This window comes from Phocoena sinus, chromosome 8, assembly GCF_008692025.1.
Source record: "Phocoena sinus isolate mPhoSin1 chromosome 8, mPhoSin1.pri, whole genome shotgun sequence".
NCBI lineage: Eukaryota > Metazoa > Chordata > Mammalia > Artiodactyla > Phocoenidae > Phocoena > Phocoena sinus.
The window spans coordinates 57986242-57998976 of NC_045770.1; the positions used below are offsets into that span (position 1 = coordinate 57986242).

Below are 12735 nucleotides of genomic sequence, written 5' to 3' on the forward strand. Positions count from 1 at the left end.
CTCCTGAGGTTTCATTATATATTGTGCCTTCCTCTTGTCATTTATCACTTTCTGTCTTATGTTATCATTGTCTTGTTCATGGCAGATCCATTTCTAATATAGCTTTATGCCTGTCAAAGCTCCTGCCTACATAGTGGGTGCTCAACTAATATTTAAAAGCCCTATAGATTGCTGATGATATTTATTTTGTTATTGTTATGATTGCAATTATTAGCCTAAATTTGTATTTATAATTTCTGATGTTGTCTCAAGCTTCTAGGCGCATAATATATTTTGGGAAATCTGCAAGCCTTTTATGTAGAATACTACCCATATTCCCTTTGTGTATTTTCATCCAGTCAACAAAAATTGGTTCTCAGTTGTCATTCTGTGTGCACATATGTGTGTATCTATTTTTCTGTCTTCGTAAACTATTGAAAAGAACCAAATTTTTTGCTTCTTTTTATTTCTCTAATGTTGCTGTGGTTAGAATAGTTCTTGGTGTGTTGCTTTTTTCCTCTTGAATCCCTTTAAAGTTTATATTTGTTATTCAAAGTGCTTTCCTATCTATTCTCCACTGATGCTTACAACAGTTTTGTAAGACTCATAGTGTAGATATTTGTTAATCCCCTAAGGTCACACACAGTGACTGTCAAAGACTTCCTGAGTTCTTTCTTCTCCAACTTCAGATTGGCATTAACTGTGTGTTCAACAGGCATTTATTAAAACCCTCCTTTTGGGCTTCCCTGGTGGCGCAGTGGTTGCGAGTCCGCCTGCCGATGCAGGGGACGTGGGTTCGTGCCCCGGTCGGGGAGGATCCCACATGCCGCGGAGCGGCTGGGCCCGTGAGCCATGGCCGCTGAGCCTGCGCGTCCGGAGCCTGTGCTCCGCAACGGGAGAAGCCACAACAGTGAGAGGCCCGCGTACAGCATAAAAAAAAAAAAAAAAAAAAAAACCCTTCTTTGCTACAGGCACAGGCACACTGGCAATACAGTAATGACAAAGACACTGTTTCTACACTCAGGAGTCTAGTGGGGAAATGGTCAAGTAAACAGTGGTTACTTTACAAAATGATAAGGGCTACTGGGGGTACATAAGGGTGCCATGGAAGAGCATAGGAAAGACCCTTACTCAGATTTGAGGGGCTTACAGAAGGCTTTGCAGAGGACTTCTGTGAGCTGAGTCCTAGAGTCTGGGTAGGAGTTATCCAGATGTGGGAGGAACAGAGGATGTTTCAGGCAAAGGGAGCGGCAAGTGCTATGTCTGGAGGTGAGAAGGCATGTTTTCTTTCAAAGAACCACAAGGAATTCTCTACAGCTGTAGTGTGGAGTGCAAAGAAGAATGGCCTGTGCAGTGAGTGGGTTAGAGAGGGGCAGACTTCCAGGCAGGGAGATCAGTTAGTACGCTGTTTCAGTAATGCAGATGAGAGATGATGGGAGCCTGAATGGTAGTAGTAGTGATGGAGAGAGCCAGACAAAATTGAGTTAAATAAAGGATAGAATCGACAGGACTTGCTAGTTGATGGTCTGTGAGTGGAAAAGAGGGAAGGAAGGTCTCTGTCTTAAGCAACTAGTAGTACCACTGACTGAGAGAGGGATCTCACGGAGAAGACCAGGCTCGCTAGAGGGAAGGCACCACTGTCAACCCTTCTGCCCTAGTACAACCGCCATGGGTCCCTTGAGATACCTTCACAGACTGATTTGTGATCCAAGAAGAGTACCAGTGTTAATCCATATATTTAATGTCAGTAAAGCTTCACTTCTTTTTTTGCGGTACACGGGCCTCTCACTGTTGTGGCCTCTCCCATTATGGAGCACAGGCTCCGGACGCACAGGCTCAGCGGCCATGGCTCACAGGCCCAGCCGCTTCGCGGCATGTGGGATCTTCCCTGACCGGGGCACGAACCCGTGTCCCCTGCATCGGCAGGTGGACTCGCAACCACTGCGCCACCAGGGAAACCCCAATAAAGCTTCATTTCATGTATTAACTTTTAGGTAAAAAAAAATAGATATATATTTTGCACCCCAGTGGGTTATTTTGCCTGTCCTCTAGGATATGTGCACTCTGCTTTGGAGACTACTGATAAACTATCTGTGAAAGTGCTTTGAAATTCTAAAGCACTTTGCAAACGTAGAGGCAGTTTGGACTTTCGTACAAATAGACCTGGCTTAAAACTTCTTGCTCTGCCACTTAGCTGATTACCTTGAACAGGTCGTTTATTCTCTTTGAGCCTTGTCTGTAAATTGGCAGTAATATTTACTTTGCAGGATTATTGTTGAGGCCTGGAGATCATGTATGTAAGGTATATAATCCAGTGCCTGTACAATTATAAATGTTTAGTAAATGGTACAGCTGTGAATTATTATGCATGTAATCTTTTGTATTTTACAATTCTTTTAAAAATATTTAAAATTTTTTAATTGCAGCTAAAAAAACACATAAAATTTACCATCTTAACCTTTTTTTAAATTTTTAAATTTTTTTAAATTTTTGGCTGTGTTGGGTCTTCGTTTCTGTGCGTGGGCTTTCTCTAGTTGCGGCGAGCGGGGGCCACTCTTCATCACGGTGCATAGGCCTCTTACTGTCGCGGCCTCTCTTGTTGCGGAGCACAAGCTCCAGACGTGCAGGCTCAGTAGTTGTGGCTCACGGGCCTAGTTGCTCTGCAGCATGTGGGATCTTCCCAGAGCAGGGCTCGAACCCGTGTCCCCTGCATTGGCAGGCAGATTCTCAACCACTGCGCCACCAGGGAAGCCCCATCTTAACCATTTTTAAGAGTACAGTTCAGTAGTGTTAACCATATTCACATTGTTGTGCAACCGATCTCCAGAACTTTTTCATCTTGCTAAACTGAAACTCTATACCCATTAAACAAGTCTCCATTTCCCCCTCCTGCTAGCCCTTGGCAACCACGCTCCTACTTTCTCTTTCTATGAATTTTGCTACTTTACACACCTCATATAAGTGGAATGTACTTTACAACTCTTGAAAACAAGAAAGGTACCAAGTGTAATTGAGCTGTTGTTGCATTTGTGCATAGGTGCTGCCTGTGAGTAAAAACAGCCAAATGATTACGTTTTCTTTTCAAAATGGCTGTGTTGCTACTCTTCGGACAAGTGGGACAGAACCAAAGATAAAGTATTATGCAGAGATGTGTGCGTCACCTGACCAGAGGTGAGAATTGACTTTTTAAATATTATATATATATAAAAGCTTTATTGAGGTGTAATTTACATTCAGCCATTTAAAGTATACAACAGTGTTTCTTAATATATTCAGAGTTGTGGAAACATCACTATAATCAAGTTTAGAACATTTTCATCACCTCAGAAAGAAACCCCATACCCGTTCGCAGTCACTCTCCACTTCCCTCCTTCCCAGCCCTAGGCAACCACCAATCTACTATTTGTCATTACAGGTTTGCTTCTTCTGGACATTTCATATAAATGGAATCATGCAATATGTGGTCCTTAGTGACTGGCATCTTTACTTAGCATAATGTTTTCAAGGTTCATCCATGTTAGCATGAATCAGTACTTTATTCCTTTTTTAAAAAATTTGTTATCATGGCTCAATGATATTCCACTGTATGGATATACCATATTTTTTTATCCGTTTATCAGAGGATGGACATTTGGGTTATTTCCACATTTTGGCTATTATGAATAATGGTGCTCTAAATGTTTGTGTTCAAGTTTTTATGTGGACGTATATTTTCATTTCACTTAGGTATATATCATATATATATATAAGGAGTAGAATTGCTGGGTCATATGGTAGTTCTATGTTTAGCTTTTTGAGGAACTGCCAGACTGTTTTCCAAAGAGGCTGCATTATTTGGGAACTGAGTTTTAATTTTTTAGTGAATTTATATTCTTGGGAAGGCTCTCTGAGCTTTAACTCTTTTTTTTTTTTTTTTTTTTTGCGGTATGCGGTCCTCTCACTGTTGTGGCCTCTCCCGTTGTGGAGCGCAGGCTCCGGACGCGCAGGCTCAGTGGCCATGGCTCACAGGCCCAGCCGCTTCGCGGCATGTGGGATCTTCCCAGACTGGGGCACGAACCCACGTCCCCTGAATCGGCAGGCGGACTCTCAACCACTGCGCCACCAGGGAAGCCCTGAGCTTTAACTCTTGATGAACATAAAGAATTGATCAACAAGTAGTTTGTTTATTGCCAAATTCTTATTTTCTACATGTAACATGACTTGACTTAATCTGGCCAATTAATATCCTTTTAGGAGTATAAATTGTGACTAAATTAACTTGACTTTAATAATATATTCAGAGGGTATTTAAACTTTTTAAACTTTCATAAGTAGTATCTCCTATAAGGGTGTATTGATCAATATGTATTTGGGAAGGAGATTTTTTTTGGAATTGCCTTCAGAGCCCAAGTTACATTATTTACTGTTTCCCTAATCTTTGTGTTTAGGAGCAGATTTTATTTCCTTTGGGGGAAAAAAATGACCTCCTGAAGTCATTCAGAGCAGAGTGTGAAGTAAAACATATTGAATAATGCTATCTTTGGTTAAGAATGAAGGTTGATTATTAAAGTAAAAAAAATTGATTTGTTGTGTAGCTTGTAAAATGACTGTGAAGGCAGTTTTAAAGAGGCATTCCTAGAAATGTTTTGGGCAGTGGCACCTCTTCAGGTGATAACTTTGAAGGGAATACTTGCTATTTTATAAACATCTCATTTTTTTAGTCACATCTCAGGAAGCCATTTTATCTTAATACCTGATATTGGTGTTCTAAGCCATTAAATTATCTGATTCAGGAGAAATCTTTAGATATACTATAACTCATCCATGTTTCATGTACCAAGGAACTCCTTTTAATGCAGTTCAATTTCAGTTTGTGATAATGGTGTTTTCTGTGTGTGTGATTCCCCTCTTCCCACCTTTGGTCTCGATTTGTTTTAACTGAGGGAATTTCTCTTTCATTTACCAGTTGTTTTAAGGCTATGAAAATAAAGAACTTCAAAACTCTTAACCTTTTTCCTCAGTGACACTGCCTTACTAGAAGAGGAATTGAAGAAACTCATTGAAGCTTTGATTGAGAATTTTCTTGAGCCCAGGAAAAATGGACTGACCTGGCGTTCTGTGTAGTGTTCACCAGTACGTCATTGCTTTGCACTGGCCCATGGAACAGAACAACCAAGAACTTCATGCATTGAACTCGAGTTAGCATTCTCTCTCTGTCTCATCTGGCCGAGTTATCTTTTTCCTTTTACTTTCTTTCTTTTTGGTTGGCTGACTAAACAAACTGTATACATTTGAAATGAAATGGTCTGGAGAGAAATGATTCAAATTTTTTCATAATCTTGAACAAAAGTCATTACATTAAAAGTATTATGGTAACACGTCGTTCTTCCTTCAACAGAAACAAAACAATACAAATGAGTTTTCTTAGTAAAGTGTGATTAAGCTTAGTTCCATATTCTTGCAATTGTGTATAGCACATTTTTTTTAAGGCAGATAAATGCTATGTAATTGTAGAATTAGTTAAGGAAATTAATCCATAGAATTGGCAAGAAAATGGCACTGTTCCCAGTATACTGTGGAAAAGTGTCATTGTTACATCACAGGTATTAACTTACAAATTAGAGTATTTGAAATGAGGTATTTAGCATTTCTAGCTTAGAACAGATGTTACAATATGTGGTTTCAGCACCTTTGTTTCAGGTGCTCTTGGTGCAGTGTAAATTTATTGTATTTATTTAAAATTCTGACATTTACCGAACATAAAACAGTAGTGGCAACATTCCTAGTGGCTTGGTTCTTGTCAAATTTCTCAGTGCCTTCTCAGGGCATGGTTTGAATTGAAATAGTGTTCTTGCATTGAATATAATCTAATCAGTTAATTTGCAGACAGTTAAAGAAAATCTTCCAAACTATATAGGTGCTTCCCCTCTATATCAAATAGGTTTGTTGATTTTAAAGTGTTATGAATGTAGGTAAAAATCTCAATAAAAGCAGGCTCAGTGTAACTGTAGTTAAGGATCTTCATGTTAGAATTGTGTCAGTTATCACAACCTCTAAGTAAAGAAAAATATCCAAACTAAGAAAGGAGCTGTGAATTTATTTAAAAGCCTAACCTTTAAATTACATTTTTACAAGTGTATTTATTTCTTTATCACATGAAGTGATGCTCATTTTACTAAGAAATAAAACATCCAGATTTTAGATCTTATGAAACACTAAAACTACATGTTTTAAAACTAAAGTCCAGAACTTCCCTGGTGGCGCAGTGGCTAAGAATCCGCCTGCCAATGCAGGGGACACGGGTTTGAGCCCTGGTCCGGGAAGATCCCACATGCCGCAGAGCAACTAAGCCCGTGTGCCACAACTACTGAGCCTGTGCTCTAGAGCACATGAGCCACAACTAATGAAGCCCGCGTGCCTCGAGCCCGTGCTCCACAACAAGAGAAGCCACCGCAATGAGAAGCCCACGCACCACAACGAAGAGTAGCCCCCGCTCACCACAACTACAGAAAGCCTGTACGCAGCAACAAAGACCCAACACAGCCATAAATAAATAAATAAAACTAAAGTCCAGTTTATCCTAGCATCTTGCTAACTTCTGTAGAATTTCTGATCGCAAGAATACTACTTATCGTTTTAGTGTGGAAAAAAAATTTTTTGGAAGGTCATTTTTAGTTGATTCTGCATCTTCTAAAAGAGTTAATAGAGAAGTGTTGTTTAATCTTCTTAAAGTGTATCCTATCCTATATAGCTCACAGAGTACTTAATACATGTGGTATAGTTAAGAGGTAACAATAATGAGGCCTTGGATGTACGTAATTATACTAAACAAATTGCCTATGGGCGATAACTAGTATGAGAATTTATTTCCTAAATAATAATAGTAATATAAAATTTGAACTGACTAGAATATTTATTAAATCATGGTTTGGTTTATTGCAGCTATCAGCTAACATTTGGTTGAATCCAGATAATCCAGATGTGAGTTTCAAATTATTGTATTGGCACTATTGTTAATTTGTTCCTTCCTTACTTTCTTGTAGCTGAGTCTTGTGTGACTGTAGATAATAGAGCTAAATGTAGAGCACTATTTCTGAATGAGTTTGTTTTCAAAGGCTTTGCACTAAAGACGAAATGTGTAGAATTTTTTGCTTTATTTGCTTTTGGGAATGCAGACTGTAATTTAGGATATGGCCTATAATCTACAAAGTGGTATGAACAATGCTACATATATATATATATATATATATATATATACATGAAAAATATGTATGTTGGGTTTTAGTATCTGTGTTTCAGTGACTGAAGAACAAAGTTGAGCTAAAATGATACAATAGCTCATTCATAATCACTAAAGTCGTGTCATACTGTCGTTCTATTATAAATAGAACAGTTTTGAGTGCTTTAATATAATGCAACACTTGAGTCATCTTAATCAAGGTGAAAAGTCATTAAGGCTTGGATTCTTATCTCAAAAATTTAAAAATCCAAAGTTAAAATTAACAAAATTTTACAAATGTTCCTGAAGTGTATAGATTGAGGGAATTATATGATTCTAGCCAAGCTCTCGAGTCTGTCTAAGCACGATATTTAACAAGAACTTGACATAGTGGGTGTACACTTGCCTAACAGAATAAATTCAGTAGCCCCAGCCAACCAAGAGAAACAGAAGTACTGGCTGGTAGGTCTCAGCCTTAGGATCTACATTGTTTATCTTTTTGTTTATGAATAATATCATGGAAATGAATGCATTCTCATTGAGTGTGTAAATCAAAACTGGTATTTTCTAGAGCTTTGGGGAAAAGGAAAGAATTAATGGGGCAAGATCAAAGCACTGGAAATAAACAGTAGAAATAACAATAGAAAGGTCAGTAAGGTGGCACAGGAAATGCTTCGTGTGAAGGGCAAACTTATCACCCGAAAAGTGGGGAGTGAACTGACTGTGGGCAAGTTGTTTACTTGTGTTTATTTGTTATTATGATGAGCAGATAGTGATGCTTTTGTTTTCCTTTATTAGTGACCACTAAAAAGAGACCAGGGAGGCCTTTGAGGAGGTGAGAAAAAGTACCTCTCTTACTGATTCAGTTCCTGCTAGGATGTTGTATCTTAGGATCATATGGGAACTGGGGAGGGGAGGATATAGCAGAAATAAAAAGGAATGAAATATAGACTGGGAAATAAGATCCATGAGAAAAAGTTCAAAGGATTAAGATCATTTAACTCTGGAGGGGAGAGAGCTGTTGAGATAGTTTAATAACTCTTGAGTTATTAATTGAATTGTTTATTGAAGAACTCAAAGTAGGAAGTTTGATAATATGACAAACTGTTCTCCATCTCCATCAAGGACAGAATAATAGGGAATAAGGATTTTTTTAAATAAAATTAAACATTTTAATATTAAAGGGGTATACTAAATGGCTTTTTAAGGTTCCTTCCAATACTTTTTTTTTTTTAATCTCAGGTTGGAACAAAGATGATGTCATAAAGAGCACTGAAAGTAACATTTCAGTTTCACTCCATACCTAGAAGAATGTAGCTCACAAGATAGTTTTTGTATATGTTGAATAGTAAATGCATGAGTGCAGTCTTTATTCATTGTATAAAGACCTGCTTAATTTAACCTGCAAATTAAGTGAGATGTGAACACAATTTTGTTCATCTTGAAGAGTGTATAGCATTATAGGATAGTTGAGAGGTTTGTTTTAAATATAAATTACTGTTATTTGGATGTTGTAACTTCAGCAGACAGAAGGTTCTAAGAGGTTGGATGCTTTGGAATATCTTTATATAGGGAATAGACCTCCAATTTCTTAAGCAAGTTGCTTCTGGAATTGATGCAACAAAGATATTAGCTGGAGTTTAATGGAGAAATGTTCTACGAACTGCTGCTATTGGTATTTCTCTTAGATGTTTTCCACTGATGTTTGTAATGCTTGAAAAATCCAAATTCTGCTTGGATAAATTTGTTTTATGCTTTTTTCTCTCTACCTCCCTCTTTCCCTAGGTGCCCTCCCACATTTTGTTACTGTGAAAAGCTGTTGTCCTATTACCTCACTGATAAGTGATCTTAACTGTATTCATTCAGAATGCTTTAAACTTATTCCTAAGCTGTTTTTGTTTATGGACTTTGGGTTCTTTTGTTATTGTTGTGAGAATATTTAAGACATTGTAAGACGTAATTTTAAATCTATTGCATAACCTTTTTTGGTTTTCTGGATACTACTATATATTAATTTATTATGGCCTTTTACAATTCACTTGTTTTCAGAAATTGCTCTAGAAACTGAGGAAGAAAGAGTCATACTAACCTAAATGAATGGTCAATTGATCTAGCATTCTATTTCAGGTTTCCTTGTACTTTGGGCATCCAAAGCACAAGATCCGAGATAATCTTTTTTCACATTTGTCCCTCAAAGCATCTTACCCTAAGCCATAAGAAGACTAAGTGGAAAGAAGAGAGTCTCTCATTGTCTGACTCTTTACACAGCCTGATTTTACTCCCAGTTTGAAACAAAGTTAGTGTTTACCATTGGTTACTTTAAATATTCACCATACTGTTATATTCATTAAGACATCTGTTTGTTAATTCACGATTGTGTACTTAAAAAAGAGAACATAGAAGAATGAGTAAAGTGACCAAGATAAGGGCAAAGTGACATATCTAAAGTTTGCTTCTCAAATTTTTCCACCAGCATAATCCTCAAGCAGAGGAGCATGAATGTGTAGGGGAAGGGGCCCGAGAGCAAAATCAGAAGCAGCCTCTGCCACTCATGAAATTTCGTGTTCTCTCTTAAAAATGTAAGTGAATTTTACATTCTCCATAATAAAACTGTTTTAGTATAAAAATGATTCCTTCAGTCTTCATGGAAACTGGTGCTGCCAGAAAGAGGCACCGTTTTATCACATGGGCTCTCAGTTTTCTCCCCCACCCCCCGCCCTCAGTTGCTGCATATCCCTGGGGGTACCGCACTGACTCTAGTGTGAGAAATATAAACATAACACATACCAAGGATATTCCCTTTAGAAGCTGACTTTTGAAAGTATTAATGCCAAATTCAAGTGACCTGAAACAGTTATGTTACCACTGAACCTTGTAATATAGTCAGAGGTGTTGGCCAGTTTGTTCTGTTTAATTCTTTGGCATTCCTTGACTAAGAAGGGGCACCTGACTATCAGCTCCCTGAGAGCAAGCATCATGGTTTATTATTTTTTCATCTCCACACCACCTAGTATAGCACCTGTTGTAGAGTACTTAATGGGTGACAATAGGAATTATGGGATTTTATTTTAAAGAAACAAATAGTTTAGGAAACAATCGAAAACGTTCATTTTCTGATTCAGCTTTTAAAACAATTCTCAGTACTGAAGTTTATTAAGCATGCACACCCTTAAATACCCTGTTTCTTCGGAGAGAGAAGAGCATATTCCTATTTCGAAATTGTATGTAAGGCCTAGTGTTTTACGCTCAAAGCAAGATGTTGGCCAAGAAGGCTAAGAAAGTGTCTGTGTAGACTTAATATCACTAGTATTAGTGCCATTATGAGCCTGCTAGGGCTGCTTTCCAAGTGAGTCACAACTAATTTGATACTGTTTGGTATATTTTTGTTCAGTGTTATGATTCATCATATATCTTACAAGAACCACTCAAACAAGAGTTGCATCTGTATATGATGAGGCCTTGTGTTATAGGCTAAAACAAACTCTTTGTATACATCATTGAATATGCCAGATAAGATATATGCAGTTAAGAATTATTTATTTTTTTGTGTAGCAGTAGTTCAAAATTGTGCCCTTGTTTTAATAGTTTCTGTCAACATCTTCTCGTTTTTCCTTGCAAAAACACCAGGGTGTATCATAAGTACTGCCTATGAGAATTTGCATTTAAGTATTTGTGTGCGTGGTTTTCGTGTGGTTTTAGCCAAATGAAGTGTTATCAGTAATAAACAGGTCTCTTCATAGGCATGAGTTTCTGTGTACTTTTTATTATCTTAGATACTGTGTAGTTTATAAAGTTGGCTATCCAAACTGAACACATTCTTGATATATATACATGGCATACCCTAGAAGCAACTTTGACCCTAAATGAATATTACAGCTCATTACTCAATAAATATTTCTTGACTGGTTCATCAGCAGTCCCAGAAGAAAGGACTAACATTAAAGTTCTTTCCACCTTATTTTTCTCCATCTCTCCTTCAGTTGACCTAATTTTTCTGCCCATGTTAGCATCAGCTAACATAATAAAAAGTTAAAGGTTTGGAGATCTCTCAAAGAAGTAACTATATAGCTGTGATAAAGTGGTGGTCATGGGATTAGTTTCCAGGGTTGTTAGGACCCTGTAGTCCTGGTCTTTACTGCCTGCCTTCCTCTGATCAGGCTTAAAGGTAAGATGAGTGAGAGAAACATTCTACAAGGTCATTTTATCACCTTCTGCATGGAATGTTCTGGGAACCATGCTAATCCCATCCCTCCCACTTCTTCCATTTTATTGTTCATAGCACATAAACAGTATAACAAATAAATTTAAGTAGTAGTATTACCTGACTCCATAGTCTCCATGAGTGTAGCTTTTTCACTACTTTACCACTGCCTAGAACAGTGCATGGCACCATAGCAGGTTCTCAGTAAATGTTTATTGAATGGATGAACCCGTCTCATGTTTCTGCCTGCAGCAGAAAAGCACTAAATTCTGCACTGATTCTGCATACGCACAGAGTTGCACATGATGAGAAATATGCAGCAGTGATACCACCAGCTTTAGAGATTTATAAACCCATTAATCCACATCTCATTCAGGCAACACCTACTTCTTGCTGCCTCTGGGTCATCTCTACCCATGTCCTCCTGAGATCTCGAGCTCAGCATTTTCTTCCTGCTTTCCTGGCCCCGTATCTTCCTGGTTTGAAATCTCCAAGTCATCTTTGATTTCTCCTGCCACTGGATATGTGCTATTTGACAAGTTCTTTAAATTTAACAGTCTCTGAAGGTAAGGGCAAGGCCATTGATCTGAGACCCACCTAAAACAGGGACCAAGAAGCTAATCCCACCTAAAATAATAATAGAACTGTTATCCCCAAAGGAGAAGAGTTCATGTGTATATAAATGGAGATGTCTTGGAGGAGGGATTATAATAAAAATGTTTATTCCCCATTCTACCTCCCTGTCTTCCCCAAACTAGCACTTCCTCATTCCTGTAGTGATGTGACCATTCTCCTGTTTATTTCCCTCTCTTTACCTCTGGTTCTAATCATTAAATGGTCCAGTATTGCATGTAATTTGCTTAAATTAATTCTTTGACCTTTATCCCTCTGCTTCATTCATTCATTTTATAAATATTTATTGACCTGGAAATATGTAGGAACCAAGAGCACTGCAGAAGGCTAAGAAATAGGAAAAAGGACACAGCAACGAGGTTACTGCTGGAACAGCCTGTTCGGGACACTGTTCCCACCGCCCTCACACCACTAGATCACCTTTATCTTTTCCTGATGTCTTTGGATTCAAAGTACCTGGAGAGAAGGCCCAGCGGGCTGGACTTTTGTCACATGCCTACCTCCTAGCTAAAACTAGAGCCTGATAAGGGAAAGATTTGACCCCCTCACCTTCCTTCTGAATGGTAGCAGGAGACAGGGCACTGCAGTTACCCTTCCATCAAGACAGTGAGAGGAAGTTAATTGACCAATTGGAAATTGTGGTGCAGACAAAAGGTGACAAACATCCGCTACAGTGCCAGAGGGAGCGTTGGAGAAGAAGCAAAAGCTCGGCAAAGGAAGAGGG

At 38.3% G+C, this 12735-nt stretch overlaps 1 protein-coding gene across 2 annotated transcripts in view; it reads left to right on the forward strand.

Annotated features, from left to right (window-relative positions):
• The window catches only part of PGM2L1 (phosphoglucomutase 2 like 1), a 71597-nt gene extending 60679 nt beyond the window's left edge, over positions 1-10918 (forward strand). The window contains exons 13-15 of one of the 2 annotated variants that reach the window (XR_004351192.1): positions 3017-3150; positions 4980-9473; positions 9651-10918. Coding sequence is in view for 1 of the 2 variants with exons in the window: in XM_032641545.1 (XP_032497436.1) it covers positions 3017-3150; positions 4980-5082 (237 nt within the window). In the remaining variant the exon portion in view is untranslated. Of the gene's footprint in view, positions 1-3016; positions 3151-4979 lie in introns of both variants that reach the window. The other variant, XM_032641545.1, reaches the window with a different exon arrangement.
• Positions 10919-12735: the final 1817 nt, after the last annotated feature.